Source organism: Schistosoma haematobium, chromosome 6 (genome assembly GCF_000699445.3).
Source record: "Schistosoma haematobium chromosome 6, whole genome shotgun sequence".
NCBI lineage: Eukaryota > Metazoa > Platyhelminthes > Trematoda > Strigeidida > Schistosomatidae > Schistosoma > Schistosoma haematobium.
Window position 1 is genome coordinate 23,650,147 of NC_067201.1, and position 20,202 is coordinate 23,670,348.

The 20,202-nt window shown below is 34.2% G+C and overlaps 1 protein-coding gene across 1 annotated transcript in view; it reads left to right on the top strand.

Annotated features, from left to right (window-relative positions):
• The window catches only part of MAP2 (Methionine aminopeptidase 2), a 57,544-nt gene extending 46,339 nt beyond the window's left edge, over nt 1-11,205 (top strand). The window contains exons 6-9 of the mRNA XM_051219487.1: nt 1,369-1,450; nt 4,042-4,154; nt 6,706-6,801; nt 9,673-11,205. Coding sequence (XP_051065830.1) covers nt 1,369-1,450; nt 4,042-4,154; nt 6,706-6,801; nt 9,673-9,834 — 453 coding nt within the window. The 3' untranslated portion in view covers nt 9,835-11,205. The remainder of the gene's footprint in view (nt 1-1,368; nt 1,451-4,041; nt 4,155-6,705; nt 6,802-9,672) is intronic.
• Nucleotides 11,206-20,202: the final 8,997 nt, after the last annotated feature.

Consider the following 20,202-nt stretch of genomic DNA (forward strand, 5'->3'; position numbering starts at 1 on the left):
TTTATACTCGCTGATGAAGAGTCCTATACTAGGACGGAACAGATTTTCAGTACTTCCAGGTTTCTAACAGTAGTGTGTCGCTTAGATCGACTGATGAATTTAACTGTTCAAAATACTACAATCGCCACAAATCCCCATATTAATATTATGTCGAGACTCTAATTTATGGTCGACCTTTGAACGAATCTTAGGTGACCTTCAGAAATATTATTCAATCAGCAAACAGCCAGTATAGAGTAAAAATATGTTATACAAAACCAAGGAAATAAAGTGGATACACTTCTTATACGTGATTCAAAAACTTGTCAAGGTTAGAAAGAGGTTCCGAGGTTCTAAAATCGTAATGCATGAAGTAGAGGAAATCATCCATACGGCTACAGAATAGTTGGCTTGTGGAGCCATGATAAAGTCTCAAAAACTCTTTCAGCCTCGATCACATAGCTTCAATATTGTTTATATGCACTCCGGTTGTTGAGTGCACTAAATGCTACTTGTGGATAACGACACGATGCACATAACCAAGCCTATGTAGGAGTCTGTACGCTCTCCTAACTTCCGTATATATTGTAGTACCTGGCTGCAGCCAGTGTTACTGGTGCTTTTATTATTCAGTTTGCGATAATTATCATAATTTGCCTTAGTAAGGAATTATATATAGAGTTTTCATCACAAACTGACATCAGTTATAATGCTAGAAATCTATTTAGCCGAATGGATGAAAGGCTTTCGCGTTAAAATCTGAGATCTATTATCTTATCGTCCACAAATCATAGTCTCGCCGTTTTATTTGTTATAGCCACTCAATAATCACGTTTTGTACAAAATTCCCTGTGAACCGAACGTACGTTAGCATTAAGCACTGGATTTGGCGCCGTAACCTTGAAATCTCTAAAACGCCTCTGACCAACTCGTCCATAAATTAGAGTCTCACCGATATTATTGATTGTATTACAATTTCAACTTTCCATTTAATCATCATATATATAAGATGAAAACTACAGGAATTTAGTTCTGTTATATTGAAAACAGACATGTTCCTATTATCGATGTTCTTCAACATTGAATAGATTCAATTTAATTAAAGATTATACTGTTTACTTTAACTTCATCCAACTCTTATCTATATTCTATCTTTGTTTATATTTCAACTTTATATATGTATACATATGCACACACACACACACACACATAGGTACTTCATCCAGAAGTCGAACAAATTTATTTCGTATAATGTTGTAGTTTTTTTCTTCTTATTTTAATCAAAAATTTGTTTGATAATGGTGTAAACAATAAAAGATCATTTACAATTTCTTTTCTCTTTTTTCTTAGATCGTATTATTACTGTTGTTGTTGTTGTTGTTTTTCTAGGTACAAATTTTCAATGAAAAAGTAATTGTGAATACAGTTGCTGGAAAATGTAATTCATTAGCTAATGTCAAGCATAAACCAGGTACCATAATGTGAATGTTTATATAAGTGTATGTGTGTGTATATGTGTGTATGTATGTGTTCAAGTACTCCTTTTTTTTCTTCTTTGTATACATTTGTCTTGTAAACTGAATCAAGATTAATTGAAATGATCGGAAAACTTTCTAGTTACAATTTATTTGATTAAGTAAACAATTTATTTAGTTTATAATAAGGAAATGTTTGTTATTGTTGTTGATATTACACAGTTTCAATTTTAACTAGTCTTTGTTAGTATATCTATGCATCTTATATGAATTGTCTTATGTTATAAGTTTACATAGAATAGATGAAATGTGGTTAAAACAGTGGTATTCAGCATAGACATTTCGTTTTATTTTGAATTGATCCATTTGTACTAGAATTTAGGAACTATCTCAGAGTGAACGTCAACTCTCTGGGATGCAGGTACATCCAGCTGACGAGTCCCAAATAGGACGAAACGCGTGTCAAACTGGATTCTACTGCTAGCCACTATTCATCTTTGCTTACAAATAGAGCTTGTGAATTAAGGTAATATCTAGGCATACGCACAGTATGCACATATGCCAATAACAGACTGATCAATTGCAGTCTTAAATTTCAATGGGAAGATACAAGACAAACAATACCAAGTGAATCAACTTTTTTATATACTGAACTAGACAATCTTTCTTTTATATATTACCACCACTGAATTAACTATTAAAAATTCAGTGTTCATCATGTTGTGGTAATGAGGTATGACAACTTGTACCGATTCATATGTGTGCCTTGTCCTATGTTGTAGCTGACTGACTGACTGATAACACTATAACTCTTGACCATATGGTTCATATGTATCCAGATAGCAAGAAACTCTCATGCTGAATTCCACAGTTATTGACAATTCATCTGTTCTAATTAAATTGTGGACTGACTTATCACTTATAACAATAATAATAATGATACATGCTTTACCTAATACCATATATTTGGTTACACTAAGGAATTTCCAGCAGTACAAATTATACAGTATTAAAATAGAATTTAGAGGACATAGATACTAAAAATATGAGTAGAGTGACTTAATTACCAAACCAAACAATAGTGTACATAGATCATGAGTATTTATTTATATTATTTATCATTCCTCAACGTAAATAAAGACATATGAGCCTTGACTAAAGCATAATGTACTTTTTTCAATATTAAACCTCTTACATAATATCTCCCTAACCATTTAACCTTTTAGAGAAATGTAACTATCTACCTTTGTGCTTTAATACAATCAGTCAAATAAATCATCAGCATTATCGTTAATAAATCATCATCGAATCCCGTGAGCGGGATCGTGGATGCGCACTGCTGAAGAGTCCTACAATAGGACGAAACGGCCGTCCAATGCTTTCAGGCTTTCAATGGTGGCCTAACATCAATCGGTTCATGATCTGAATCAAAAAACAACAAAAGCACATTTACGGACAAAGATTTAGTAATCGTATCTTAAACTAATTTCTAACATCTTGAAGAACGGATCAAGGAAGCGTACACTTCTTATATACACATATTAGACTAACACTAAATACTTCGATGTTGAATATCTTTAATAAGCGTATACTTTTCAATTCCATCTGTTATTGTTATTTTAAGCATTCAATCAATGTCAGATGACTATTCTATTCTATTTCAATATTGATTTGTACATCAGCTGATTTTTATTATTCAGTCAAAATAGACAAATTCAATAATCAATCAATGTAAATATCTCAGTGTTACAGATGGTTGTTTACAGTAGAACTAGATCATTAGTGTAATATCTTAGTTTGTGAAATTTAGTGACATAGATTTGAATCCTACCGAGAATATCTATTGCTTCAAAGTTAAAAGAACTACATCTTATCAGTTTAGGGGTCGTGGAGACTGTTAAGTTTTTGATTGAGATCATGAACCGATTGATGTTAGACCACCATTGAAAACCTGGAAGCATTGGACATCATAGTTAATGAGTGCCAACTTGCATGGAACCTAGGTTGAACAAAGTTTATTGTTGATTGACTCTATAATAGGTAACATCAAATTATACAATTTTCATACAAAATCCATTGATGAATTTTAAAGCTGAGTAATATTTTTGGTTAGTCTCGGGAGGGGGGGGATCATGGAGATTGTTGAATGTTATCGAGATCACGAATTGACTCAAGCAGTACAATTATTTAAAACCAGGAAACCTTAAACATCAGTTTTTTTCCCTTACATGGGTGACCACCTAGGCAGTATACATCTGCCACCCAATTGGACGTCACGACCAGAACGTTTAGATCTCTTTGTAAGCGCCTAACCTTCCAACCTGTTAGATGAGATAAATTAGTTCCTATTTTTAATTTCTGTTAATTCATTCTATTTCACAACCATTATTGATAGATAATTCTTTAACTTCCAAGACGATTGACCAATGAACATTCTCAATCTGTACAAGGAAAAAGCAAATATTCAATGCTTCCTGATGTTCACTGATTATTTATCCTAAGTTGATTCATCAAATAAAAATGTATCTGTAAATGTTGTATTCTATACGTAACTCTTTTGTTCTGATTTTATCTTTCTACTATAAAGGTGGAGGAAATCTACAAATTATTGATCAAAAACTTGATTTTTCATCTAATACACAATCGAAAGTTCGATCATTTCAAAATATTAAACATATTCCTGGTGGAGGTGACAAAAAGGCAAGTTCATGACTAAATAAATGACTAATTTATACATCAATTAGCAAAGATCACATAGAATCTGTGATCAGTGTTGAAATTGAGAAAGTTATTCATGTTCTGGTATTGAATGATGATTGTACTATGATGCAAATTAACAGTTTGTCAAATGACGTAGAATATTAGATTTCAGCTTAATTATTGTAGGATTATATTTACTGGTTGTAAAACCTGTAGGTTAAACATTCGACCCTGTCTTTTACATCATTGGTGTATTCTGCTGAAGAGTTTCAAGCTTAGAGGAAACTCTTCAGTGTTTCTTGATGCTTAGTAGTTCAACCATATCATCAGATATGAGACAGACATCGATAACAACGTATGATACTCGGACTACAATATAACTAAAGTTAAGAATTCACGATGGTTTGAAAAATTCCATTGTTGATATTAATGGGCGAATATCGAACAGTCATTGTTGACATGTAAAAACTAGTAAATGGATTGTCTTGATATAACCACTTTGTCACATGTTTTTACAAAACAGAAGGATTATGGCTAGTATTGGAATATAAATCCTATGTGTCGTCCTATCTGTAACTCATAAACTGGGTGCATTTTTATCGTAATGTAAATGTTCACTCTCAAATTCTAAACTAATACCTTTCGCTTTAGACCTCAATTTGTTATTAAAAACGGCATCAATTCTGAATGTACCTATGCCAATAGAGTAGTTGAAAATTTAATCTTAAATATCAACAGCGAAATAAGACGAATTATTAGGAGTTGTTAGTTATCTGGACTCGGTGAATAACGCTCTGGCGTTCGAAGTGATTGGCTATGAGTTCAAGTCTGTGTAAACAATAATACTGCGATATAGATACATTTAACTGAATATTCTTTGAATTACACCTTTTAACCACAGTTCAGATATACTAAAACTGAAGATTGAAATGTTAACAATCTAGATTTTATGAGACTCATTGACTTAGAATACGCAGATGATATACTTCTTTTTGGTGAAGACGCTGACAAAGTGCAGAGAATTTCGACCACTTTAAGCAATAATAAAACATTTTTGGAATGCGATTCTCACCCTCCCATTCCAGAATGCTGCTCCAGGACTGGCCTGTGTTGACACCTGAGGTAATGATAAGATGTGAAGTAGTTTAGCGTGTCAATCACTTTACTCATCTCGGAAGTGTCATCAGCCCTATTAGTTTGGCGTCTGACAAGATCTCGAAATGGATTCAGAAAGCTTGATTAGAAGCTGCCAACTTGTTTCATTTGTGACGTAGATGAGATACCCATCTACCAAATAAAGGATGAGTGTACTGCGCAGAAGTTCGCTTTATTCTACTTTATGGGTGTGAAACATCATGGCCTTTAGAAGTAGGAGATATTTTGTAGGTTACTGGTATTTGATCATAGGTGTCAAATATTAAATAACTGATCTATTTGGAGTTTCATTCTCTGAGCTGAATGGTTTAATCGTGGAGTTGTCATAGTTCTTCTGATGAGATATTGTTCCACAACCAAACCATCCAACTCGCAGAGCAAAACTTTGCACAAATCATCCATCTGAGCTACAAATTTTTTGTACCATTAAATTACTGACATTTCTTGACTTGGTTATATATGATTTTAATAGTTGAATTCATGAGTCGATGTAAGCTAGACCACCATTGGAAACTTGGAAGCACTGGACTGATAAATTCAACTATTAAAATCACTAGAATCTCCACAAACCTCCATTGTAATAATAATCATCATGGAATCGCTAGTGGATGAGTTTTCTGAAGTTCTAGTGAGAAGCCAAGACTAGTGGAGTCCAATCCGTGTCGAGTAGAGACATGTATCGTTGCAAAATATCATGGATCGATTGAACTTAGGCTGCCAGCTCAGTGGTCTAGAGTTTAAGCGTTCACACGCGATACTAAAGATCCTGGGTCCAAATCCCAAGTGTGGAATCGTAGATGTACACTATTGAGGAATCCCATACTAAAACGGAATGGCCGTCTAGTGTTTCCAGATTTTCAATTGTTGTCTAGCTTAAAATAATTCATGATATCAATTATTAAAATCACTACATTCTGTATAACCACCCACCCACCCCACCAATTTTAGTTATAAGTCACTTCTTAACATCAATTAAATACCATATAATCAATGTATATTGTAGTTGATAAGTAGTAAATTGAAAATGTTAATCATTACTAATACATCATCTTGTCAACTTTTTTTAATGATAATGAATCTTTATATTAAATCATCTACTGTTTATAACATGTTTTATTCTTGTATACATGTATCATATCTAACTTAAATCTACTTGACAACATAATTTTTATTGTTGTTATTTCTAAAGATAATCTAATTAACAAACTCCTGTTATCATCTTCTGTTCACAAGCAAGGTATATTACACATTTGTATACACATAAATACACAAATCTAAGTAATAAACATTGCTTTATTGATTCATTTACTCCAATCAAGTATTATCGATTAGTTTATTGATTGGTTAAGTGTGATTGTGATCCATGTTCTTTAATATTTTTTTGGTTTATTTTTAGATACCTGTTGAGAAATTAGATTTTAAAGAGAAAGCATCACCAAAAGTTGGATCACTTGCCAATGTGAAACATAATCCAGCGGGTGGTGATGTGAAAGTAGGTGAATGTTTCTTTTCTTCGCCCATCTTTTTGTTTTGTTTAAATGAACAATTTCAAAGTGAAAAGCTGTGACTTGTGAAGTTCAACTATTATATGTGTTAAGTGTGAAAAACGGGATAATGGTAGCGCTATGTTTACGCCACTGTTGGGAAATCTCAAAGTTGTACATCAAAACAATCTATCTACATTTGATATTGAAGTTTTCTGACTCTGTTACTATAGTACACAAACTACCGATACACAAGCTCTCAACTGACGGTTACTAAGTGAGAAGACTAAGAGTGAAGAAAGAAATCATTTCCTCGCTAATAACATGCATTTATCAATCAAGAAATTCTTGTTTGACACAACATGACCTTCTTATTTGGTGACTTTTAATTGACTCATTGTATCATTTCCCAACTTTGTTCCCTCTAAGTTTTTTTTAGATAAAAAGCTGGTCTGTTGAAGTCCCTTAAGCCTAGTACCTATAATCCCTATCGATAAAATCAATGAAATAATCATTTGATTGACTTTAGCTAAAATAAACGGGTTTATTCGTCCAAGAAGCAGTGACAAGACATCAAATATGACCTTAATCTAAGTTCATTCTCTAGTCAGTTTGTTGTGTCTTACGTTAATTAAATGAGCAAGCATTAAGGGTTTAATCTTTTTCCTATTCATAAAATATGCTTTTTTGAAGAATTCATCTACTAACTTGCGTAATCGAATTACTCCATAGTTTCATACATATACGAACTCTCTTCATGTGGAACTAAACTATACTGACAGTCGTGAAACAAATGAAACTAACTTATCGTAATGAATTTCATGGAAATCACGAACCAATCAAAGTTAAACTACCATTGAAAACATAGAAAAAATTGATGGCCATTTCGTCCCAGTATAGGACTCCTCAGAGGTGCGCAGAGTGACCAGCTGAAGAGAATATTAGTCCGTGAAATGTTTAACTATGAATGATTGATACTTAAGAGTATATGTATGATAAGCATATATAAAGATTAGTAGACAAATGAAATTGTAACCCTGACTGACAACTGTTCACATTGTCAAATCAAATGATGCTTTACCATAAAGTATAACTCGACTTAATTCAAATTGAAATGATTTAAACTGAATCTCTTAGCTATTACATAAGTGAATGGCTATCTGGACTTAGTAACTATTCTGATAACGCATCCAGGCTTCGAAGCGAACGTCACTGGGTTTTAGTCCTAGAGTGAAGATCTATTCCGGGATTCAGGTCAATCCAGCTAATGAATCACGAATAGGATGAAATGCTCATCGTGGGTCCCACTGCTAGCTGCTTGACTTTTTTTTTATCAAAGTGAAACTTTTAAGATAGACTGATAATGCTTTTTCGTTATACTTTTCAAAAGTAGACATTATGTCACAAGATCTTTCGATTAGTATGGTTCATTTCTGTTGTCTATTCTTTCATATCGGTAAATATACTTATGTTCAAAAACTTGTCATACTTATTTGTACAAAAAAAATTGTTACGGTCACATACTGACGTTAATTAGACAATCATTGACAAATACAAAGATAATGAGTAGTTGTTTCTTCTTACTATGAGAGTTCTCAGTAGTGACCATGCACGACTCCGCTAAAGATGTAACTCAGATCTCTCAGTGAGTGCTTTGTTTCCAGACCACTGAAGTTAATCAGTCAATATGCCAGAATCAGCAGTGAGCTTTCAATTTATGTGCGCTAGACCAGATTCACATACTACATCTTTATACCAAGATGAAAGTAACTAGATAAATAACTAACAAGTCAGTGATTTTAGGTGAGAGTCCTAGAACATGGAATGAAAAAGTATGTATGAAGAAATACTGAAAATTAAGATCTAGAAAGAAATAAGGAGTGATTGTATCTCTCTTACTGTGACCAGTTCTAAACCATATCACTTTACGTCTTCAATCAATAATCTCGGTTATCGAACGAACACCGTTAGATAATTTGTATTTAACAGTATAGGTCAGAAAAAAAGTCACTGGCCATCATCCACTGTCCTTAATGATACTATTCTTACCCCATTGACATAACAGAACTTCATCTTTTACAACTTTACTTCAAATGTGTTGGGACTGTGTACTTGTAATCTTAAGAGAAATGGTGCTCCCTGACAGATTCGATCCCGTGTCACCTAGCTTCACAGTCAGAGACGTTACCACCGGGCTATCTGGGCTGCGACTAATTTCCTGTAGGACTGAGATTTATTTACAACTGATTGATCACTGGGTGGTGATCAATGTCATGTGTGTCAAGTACTTTTCAGTACAGATCGAAACCTGGGTCCAGGGTGTCCTTTTGACTCCCTCCAACCACCATCTTATCTCAATACAGTACACGCAATGTCGAGTCACCTAGACTAGTGATCACACTGTAACTTGGTCAATAGGATTCAATCTACATTAAGAAGGATCTGACACACATTATATTGATCACCACGCAGTGATCAATCAATTATTAAAATGTTGTCCCATATATCTGAACTAAATAACTGTCTATTAGTTATTTTAATAGTTGAGATCTTAAGTCATTTGAAGCTAGATCACCATAGAAAACCTGAAAGCACTGGAAGGCCGTTTCTTCCTATAGTGGGACTCTTCAGCAATGCGCATCCATGATCCCTCCTCGAGGGATTGGAAATCAGGACCTATCAGTCTCGCACGCTGCTGAGGAGTCTCACAACAGGACGAAACGGCTTTCCAGGGTCTTCAGGTTTTCTATGGTAGTCTAGTTTCAAGTAACTCAGAAACAGAGAAGAAAAAAAGAAAGAAAATTTTTCATTAAATATTGAACTTAATCTTGATAAATGTCTTTAAAGTTCTTTTCTTTTTTTCCCCTTTTTATTCTAAGATTTTCAATGAACATCTTCCATGGTTAAAATATAATAAACCAAATTTACCAGATTCAGAAAAAGATCGAATTAATAAACGATCTAATAATCATAGTTTAAATGGAACAAATGTTAATGATCTAATGAATACATCAATGTTATCAGGCAGTACAGGACATTAATATTAATTATGATTCATTATCATAGTAATCTAATCAAGATTCATTAATGAAATGATCCGAGTTTATTATCCGTTGATTGTTCTATTGAGATTTTCATTCATTTCACTTGATCCATAATAAAGAATAAACACACACACACACATATATATATATACACATGTTCATATGAAATATAACAACAAGTTGATGAATAGAATGTTTCTTTATCATTTCATTCATTGTCATTCAATTACAACAGTATGTAGTCATTATGTTCTTTGTTGACTGACAATTTCTTTGATCCATTCAGAGTTTTGTCAATGACAATAAAGTTTTATGATTAGGGTAACACGAAATAAAACAAAAAAAACGACCTATCAATATCATCATTTAAAAAGAAAAATAGTCATCCAAACTTTACACATTCATATACTTCAGTATTCATTCCCTCTTGTTCACATCATTACATTACATATACTCGATATATATATTTGTATGTATTAAGTTATGGGTTTGTGGTATGCATGATATATGCATTTCTTTTTCTCTGTTTCTGTATATCCTATTCCATCATTATTCATTTATTGTTCTATGATTCAAATTCACCGCCAGAATTTTTTTTTTGTTTTAGATTTATATCAACTGAAGAAAACAAGTATTTCAAATTGTACATTATTCTTCATAGTTTTCAATTCATTATTATTATTATTATCACTACTACTATTACTCCTACTACTACTATTACTACTACCACTACTACTACCACCATTACTACTCCTACTAGTACTATTACTACTACCACTACTACTACCACCATTACTACTCCTACTATTACTATTACTACTACCACTACTACTACCACCATTACTACTCCTACTATTACTATTATTACTACCATTACTACTCCTACTATTACTTTTATTACTATTACCACTACTAATAATAATAATAACAATAAATAGTTAAAGTTCAGTACAGATCTGCCCATTTCAAAATTGAATGAAATACATCTATATATATATATATTCCTTTACAGATGTCGATTAGTAACTACGTACTACATTTGAAACAATGAGAGACAAAAAAAAAATGAAGAACAATAGCAAATTTACATCATCTCTCATTAGAATAAACATAATTATTCATTATGTGTATATTTCAGTGGATATATATGTGTATTGAAGTGTGTTGATCTTGTGTTTTCCTCTTTTCAATTAAAACATTGAACTTGTTTATTGTTTCTTATTAAACAAAAAAATAATAATATTCGTTTGTTTTTTGTTTGTTTTGTTTGTTTGTTTTCATGAAACGTTATTGATAAATCATTTCATTCATTTTCATACTAAATATTAATATTACGTTTATTATTCTATAAATATATACTATTTATTACTTTCTTACTCCTGTTACTCCCAATGGAGCATAGGCTGCTGACCAGCATTCTCCAACCCACTCAGTCGTGAGCCTTCCTTCCTAGTTCTATCCAATTGTTATTCATTCTTCTCATGTCTGTCTCCATTTCTCAAAGTAATGTGTTCTTTCGTATTCCTTTTCTCCTTTGACTATGAGGATACCATGTGAGGACTTTTGTTGTGACGCAGTTGTGAGCTTTCCTCAATGTTTGTTCCATCCACTTCCAACGATTCTTCCTGATTTCTTCCTCTGCTACAATCTGGTTTGTTCTCTTCCACAATAGGTTGTTGTTGATAGTGTCTGGACAACGGATCCGAAGTATTTTTGTGTAGACAATTGTTAATAAACACTTGTATCTTCTGGATGTTGGCTTTGGTTGTTGTCCAAGTTTCTGCCTCATACAGTAGAACTGTGTTGACATTTGTATTGAAAATTCTGAGTTTGATGTTGGTTGAGTTGTGTTGTTTTGAGTTTCAGATGTTCTTCAATTGTAGATATGATGTTCTTGCTTTGCCGATCCGCGCCTTCACATTTGCATCAGATCCACTGTGTACATCAATGATGCTGCTCAGATACGTAAAGCTTTTTACATCATCCAGAGCTTCTCCATCATGTGTGGTTGTATTGTTGGATGCTGTGTTGTATTAGAGAATCTTGCTTTTCCTTTTGTGTATTTTGAGACCTAGTGCTGCTGAGGCTGGTTCTACACTGGTTGTCTTCTCTTGCATTCGTTGTTGCGTACTGTTTATTGCTGGATAGGAATTAATGAACATTATATTTTCAATAAGTCTTCTTGTTATTCCAATGTGTCGACATTATCACAGCATCATCATCATCATTTATAATGTCATGAATTATAACTATCTGTCTTTGACCAGATGGGAATCCATTGATCATAGCTATTCACTTAGACCCTAACCGTTGCTGCTACTCTGACGTGATGGTCGGGCTTGCCCATCATGATGAACCAATCGAGCTATATTGGCTAGAACGATCATTCCTCAAGGTCCTACCATTTCAGACAGGTTGGTTGGCGAGTGCTAAGACTAAAAGCAGCAAACTCAAGGTCCGAAGGCGAAGTTGTACTACTAACTGTACAGAGAGGTGATGGCAGTAGGGTGTTTCCTTCAGACAACCAGCATAACAGCGATGCTGCTTTCCCACAAGAATGGGTGGGGTTAGAAAAGGTTGACCCTAGAAATACACAACTCGCCTGATCCCACAGATTTCCGTCTCCGGCGGTAAGGTCTCAAGTATGGAGCTAACACGAAAATTACTCATAAAATGGTCTTGTGTGACCAACCTCAAGCAGTTGTCTCTTGGTCACTGCGTTCACGCTCTTAGGTCATTAAGACCACCTCTAATCAAATTTCCTTTTCAGGTACTTTTTAGGTTCAAAATGAATTTAGTCACTACTGTCGACAGGATGATTATAAATATTTTAAGTAGTATGTGAAGATTTTTCAAATAGAAGTTAATTTAAGGTACAACTTAAGTTTATGTAGACAACCATTGAAAACGAGGGAGCAATTGACAAGTGTTATATTGTAACATAATAATGGCTCTTCATTAATGCATGCACATACTCCTTCTCAAAGTCAAAAATCTCTCAACCTGGTAATCATTTTTTGGGTTGGTTTTTTTCATTTTTTTATTTCCTTCATTTTTATATGAGTAATTGGTTCAATTCATATTTGCCCCAGGCTCTATGATTTTAACTAACTGACATAGAGCAGTTTTTGAGACATGAAAACATATTTCAAAAGACCACTTGTAGACCTTAGTCAATGAATGATAAGAATCATTTTAAGTTTCCACAATCCCGCTTTGTTTGATGTTTTTACTTGTATATACCGATTATTATTTCATGAATTTCAGCATCTTCGGACATGGCTTAGAGACGAATAAAGTGATAATTTCTTCGACTAAAAAACCAAAAGTCTATGGATGAATTAGCACATTTGATTAGCTATCTAAACCCAATTGCTAAGTGGAGTTTAAAGCGATGGGTGCTAAATTGAAAATCCAGAGTTCACATTCATTCTGGAATGTATTGATGAGTCCTAAACAGGATGGGACGCACTATGTAGATCCTATTACTAACCACATTCCATCTAGTTTCGATAATACATCATATATATGTTTAGTTAAAATAACTATATATTGACAAAAATAAGTAAATACCAGAATATCAGTTTATTGAATCAGTATCCAAGTTTACAATAAGCAGTTCTCTCACATTTCCTCTACACTATCTCTGTTCCATATAGATCAAATATGAATTCCCATAAATTGCTTTATAATTCACTATCTTTTCATTGATTTAATTGATAAAAATAACAATGTTCTACCTTCTTTTTCATTGTCTAAATAAACTAGGCGTATCCCATTATCTTCGATTAAAGGTGAAGATTATGATATATAAATAATAGAAGTTTATAATATACAATTGGTTGATCATTGGATGGTGAATAATATCATGTATGTCAGGTCCTTCTTAGTATACAGATCAAATCCTATTGATCAAGTCGCAATATGATCAGTCAGTCTAGGTGACTCGACATTGTGTTGATGGTGGTATTACATGAAATAGCTTATTATTTACAAGAGACTTTTATATTAGAAATGGTAGTGTTTTTGGATATTCTAAGCTAGTTTGTTGATGATATATTTATGGTTAACTGATCTGACTCTAATTTAGATGAACGTATGAATACAAATCTTCCATTTAACTCCGTTTATTACTTGAGCTAACACTGTTCATGTGTTGACGGTAATAAAAAGCTCAATACAAGTTTCATTGGATGGATTTATTTCAAGCATTCGCCAGATGCTCGGTATAAAAAGCGGAAAATCAAAACAGTGCTGAGCTGAGAAGGTGAGTGAACCAACTCAAACTGATCAAGTATGACCCAATATCACAATTGATTGATCGCTGTGTGGCGATCAATGTCATGCGTGTCTAGTCCTTATTAGCGCAGATCGAATGCTATCGATCATGTTGCAATGTGGCCATCAGTCTAGGTGACTCGACACTGCGGGCACTATATATTGAGATACTCAGAATAAGAAGCGGAAAATCAAAACAGTGCTGAGCTGAGAAGGTGAGTGAACCAACTCAAATTGATCAAGTATGACCCAATATTTATAGTCTGACAAAAATAAGTTACATACATGTAATGAGTAGAGTAAGCAATTAGGACACATACGCCCATAGAAAAACAGTTAAGGTTAATAAGCAAATAATTAACTAGGTCAAAATTTGGCTTGAGAAGAATGAATAAATTGGTATTTCTAAAAGTTAAAATAACCTGTGTGGGTTTGACATAGTACCAGATACTAAAATAGTACGTAATTTGTCAATATTTACAGAATCGGTTAGAGGGGGAAAGTAACTTATTAAAACATTAATAAATCAATAAAATGATAAACACCTTAGACACTAATAAAATTTGAAAATTGTATGATACATGAACACTTGATGGAGTTAGGAGAAATTGTGTATCTCAGAACTTTAGAGCATCAATCGAAAGTGAAATGCTTGGAGGTAGATGGTTGAGAAGATCGAAGAAAAGAGAACGAGAACAGAGAATGATTTGTGTGTAAACGAGGGAACAATGAGGTCTTAGACGATTGATTGACATTTTGCAAATGAAGTATTTACTGTATAGTTCTCAGATTTGATTAAGAGATTCTATAATTGTGTGTGTTCAAATACATTCGATTGTTTTCACTAGTATTCTCGTTCAATACAGAAGTACTTGTGTAAAATTATTGAGAAGCTCTATAATTGTTATCAAAAGTCATATGACTAATTCACTGAATGTCAAGCGAGCTGTTGAAGTAAGAGTGCTGATTTAGGTAGAACGTTTTACACACGGTATATATATATATATATATATATATATATATATATATATATATATATATATATATATATATATATATATATATATATATATATATATATATATATATATATATATATAGGTTGAATTTAGACATTAACACTGTCGGATGCCCGTACAGTGGTCTAGAGCTTAAGCATTCACAAGCGGGACCGACAGGTCCTGCGTTCGAATCTCAAGGGACGTGATCGTGGGTACTCTCTGCCGAGGAGTTCCATACTAGTACGAAACAGCCATCCAATGCTGAATCAGAGACATCATGGTTGCTGGCAATATGCGTTGAAATGAATGTACGTTATTCAGATGTTGATTCCTGAACTGCTAACTTCTGACTAGTGATCACTCAATAGTTATCGTTAGGATCGATTAAGAATTAAGAAATGGAAACTTGTACCAAAACTATATTATTGGATGAAGCCAATAATAATAATCATAATATCTATAACCTACGTAAACTTATCAATCAAGATTATATAGACAATGATGAGTCATACCTGGAATGACTTATGACTTCCAGGAACTCCACCTAAAGCCCCTCTGGGGCTAATGCTGGTCCCAAGCTCAGGTAAAAGAGGAAGGTTGGGCATAGGGTTAGCGACCTCATCCCGTTGAAAGCCAACCCGTCAAAAAAACGCTAACCAAAAAAAAATCCAGAAACATTCAGAAAAACACCTTTAGGATGAACCAAATCAATAAGTCGACGAAATAACGTTTTTGTAAAAACCAAAATGGAGAAACTGATTATCAATTTTAGAAAACCAATAAATTCCACGAAATCACTAAAGTCTAGCAGGTTGTAGTGAACGAGAACATACGTGGTGACAACCAGATGTATTTGAATACAAAATTACAGAATCTCTTAGTAAAATCTGAGGTTTGAATTATTTTCCTGGTCAGCGTTTTTTTATCAAGTTGGTTTTCTACGGGATAGGGTCGCTAACCCCATGCCTAACCCTTTTCCTGTATCCGGGCTTGGGACCGGTTGTAGTCCCAGAGGGGCTCCAGGCAGACCATACAGTAAATTCTTCATTTGAAAAATATCAATCAGTCGTCTAAGACTTCATTGTTCCTTCGTTTACACATCAATCGTTCTCTTTTCTTCGTGTTGGGGTGATCCAGAAATCGCTTGAAAAAGACAAGCAAGCATCAAGAAACACTAAGAAGTGTTTCGTCCAATCAGCGTTCACTTGGAGTCTTGGCCAGAAATATCTAGGTAGCGAAACGTCACATGCGGAAGCTCTGATTGGTTGTCTACTACAGTGGTACTATGTTTAGTAGCATTCCAGAATATTCCAGTCACCCAAGGACATTTAAAATATTATAAAAACCCTATATTTTCTGTGACAAAATGAACCTCGGAGTAAAGTATTTCCCCTCATACTTGCGTCTTCTCGATAGTGTTCAAGTCTCTGTGTAGTTCTAGCTTGCGGGTTACCAGAATAGCTTAGGAAACTAATATAGCGTTCAATCGATAAGACTTATCACTTCGATCTTTTTAGCTTTCTGTCACCGGACATTTCACTTTCGATTAGTGACACACATACTACTTATATCTGTCGACATCGGTTTACACACCACAGATACACACTATACTTATTGGACATATTCAAGATCGGTAAGTCTATTGTTACTGTAGTGAACAAGAACACAAGTGGGGACAATTGGATGTACTTCGATATAAAATAACATAATGTCTTAGTAAAATCTGAGAGTCATATGTTGAATACTTAATTTGCAACATGTCAATCACTTATCTCAGACTTTATTGTTCCTGCATTTTCATACCAATTACGTTCTGTTCCCATTCTTTCCTTCTCCAACTTCTGCTGTCGGACATTCTAATCCTGGCTATCGTTTTATACTACTCATTACGATATAAGTAACACACACACCACAAGGTTACATTACTTCTATTGTGATAAATAAGCTTTCTGTTCATTTTTTAAAAAGTAATCTCAAAATCACTCTGTTATTATCAACAATCATCCAAGAACTCATCCATTTATCATAATTTTACCCCAGTAACTCTTCAAATGACTTTAGGTACATTCTTATCGAATTTTAATCAATAAATACATGTAAAGCCATTACATAAATAATCAATTTGTCAAATTTTATTAGTTATAAAATCAGTGTAGATCATCTATACATGGGGAATACATCTTGGTTACTAAAATGTATTATGCTTTATGAAATAACTTGTATAGAAAGTGAAAATAGTTTGTTTCAATAGTTGAGATCATGGACCAATTGCAGCTAGACCATCATAGAAAACTTGAAAGCACTGGGCGGCCGTTTCGTCCCATTGTGGGACTCATCAACAGTGCGCATTCACGATCACGCCTAGCGATATTCCAACCCAGGACCTATCAGTCTCGCGCGCGAGCAATTAACCACTAGACCACTGAGCCGACTGACATCCAACGGTGTTAATATCTAACATCAACTAATTCACGAAATTAAGCGACACAACCACCATTATCATCAGTGAGTTACTATCTCATAACAGACCCGTTTGGACTCAACTGGTCACTGCTTCTCACTAGAACTCCAGGATATAACTCTTGAAGCCAACCACTAGTGAGCATATGTTGATTACTATCAGAAGGAATTTTGTGGAGATTGTAGTAATTTCAATAGTTGAGATCATGAATCAATTGAAGCTAGACCACAATGGAAAACGTGGAAGCACTTGATGGCCGTTTCATCCTATTGTGGGACTCCTCGGCAGTGTAAATCCACAACCCCGCCTTACCGAATTCGAACCCAGGACCTATCAGTCTCGCCTAGACTAGTTTAACATAGTTCGAATAGACTACTATAAGACGATGTAAAAGTTGAGATTATAAACAACAAATTAACCATACAATGAGACTAGAATTTACGGATGAAACAATCAGATTTAGGATAACAAGTCTTGAATTTTGGCGCGAAATTAACTCACCTATTTGACCAAATAGCATTTTGGCATTTTAACTGATGTAACACCATAAATCTAATCCCTTACCTTAACCATCAATGACAAATCAGTTCTCACGAATTTTTTATATTAATATTCATGTAATCCAAATATATCTTTATTATCACTGGTTGAAATCATGAGTCAATTAAAGCTAGACTAGTTGGTTAAGCTCCTGGTGCGAGACTGATAGGTCCTGGGTTCGAATCTCGCTGGGGGCGGGATCGTGGATGTGCACTGCTGAGGAGTCCCATGCCGGGACGAAACGCCCGTCCAGTGCTTCCAGGTTTCCCATGGTGGTCCAGCTTCAATTGACTCATGATTTCAACAAGTGAAATTTCAAAAAATCTCCACAAAACCCATTATGATAATATCTTTATCATGTTTACCTATACATTACTTTGAACAGACACAAAGTGGTTTTTACACGGTACTTTATGATATATATACATTTTTGCTTTCATATTTTGACAGGTATTAAGAATCTAATCAACAGATAGTATGTCTCTTTTAATTATGCCCCATGGCCTTGAGATAGCCATCTTAAGCCTGATTGGTTAGCTCTCATAGTTTGGCCATACCAATTCCCTCTAATCTAGTACAATGTAATCATAAAAAATTCCTATCAAGTAAATTCACTTAGTATTGTTTACTTGAATCTTCCCATTGATGTTTAGCACTACAATTGGTATATGTGCATACTGTGCGTATTGCCTTGATATTGCCTTAATTCACAAACATTATAAACAAAGATGGATAGTAGCTAGTAGTGGAATCCAGGATGTGTGTTTCATCCAGCTGACGAGTCCCAGATAGGACGAAACGCGCGTCAAACTGGATTACACTGCTAGCCACTATCCATCTTTCTTATCAAATATATTATCTGGATTGGATTTTCTCTTTTTGCTATAGGATAACAGTATGTAGAGTTTGTTAAATTGCCAATGTAGGAAGTACCAACAGTTGTAAATAAGTAGAATGCTTAAAACTGATTACACATTACAAATAACCTTTGTTCATAAATAAATCTCATTACTTTTGTTACTAATGTAATCTATCTCCTGGATATTTATTGTTTAACTTATGGTATACACTCTCAAGGTTATTTAGAATTACTTACTATCAATGTAACATAAAAAAACTAATCCTTTGTTGTAATTCACCAGGTTGTCAACCAATAAAAAAATAGTAACATTTTCCTAATCCTAAAACTAGGACTCTACGATCATCATTGTCATATATGTGAACAGTTGTAATTGTGATCATCTTTTACCTGAGCTGTTGAACAATAGATTTTATGTAATATATTCACCATTTTGATTGAAAGTAGAAGGACTAGAGAAGCATGATATTGATCACCACCCAGTGATCAATCAATTGTGATTACATCTCAGTCCTACAGGAGGTCGGTCACGGCTCGGATAGCTCAATGGTAACGTCTCTGACTGTGAAGTTGGGTTACACGAGATCGTAATCCGCCAGGGAGCACCAGTTCCCTCAATATTACAGGTACACCTTGCTGACGAGTGCCAAGTAGCACGAAACCCGGGTCCACGGTTTCTTGTTGACTACCTCCAACCACCATCTAAATCTCAATATGTAGTGCCTGCAGTGTCGAGTCACCTAGACTGGTGGCCACATCGCAACATGATAGATAGCATTCGATCTGCACTAATAAGGACTAGACACTCATGACATTGATCACCACCCAGTGATCAATCAATTGTGAAGTAGCAGTATATCTGCATTACTTAATATGACTAACTATTTCATAGTTAATATCATGGGCTGATCTTATTGAAACAAACATTAAGATCAGAAAGAATTGGACATTTATTTCGCTTTAGTATGAAACTTCTCATCATTGTACATCCACTAACCTACCACAGGGGGTCACTGATGAGTAATTTTGAGAGGTTATTCTTTTTCAGTTATAGTGAGGAGCTCTGACCAGTGGATTTCAGTCATGTCTTCAATAAAGCAGTTACCTACCAATTGAATTGGATGATGATTGTACAATAATATGAATTGACTGAATTTTTATCAATGTAAATCATTGGATTCCAAATCACTGGTCTAAATGTTAAATGTTTGACACAAGACCTAAAT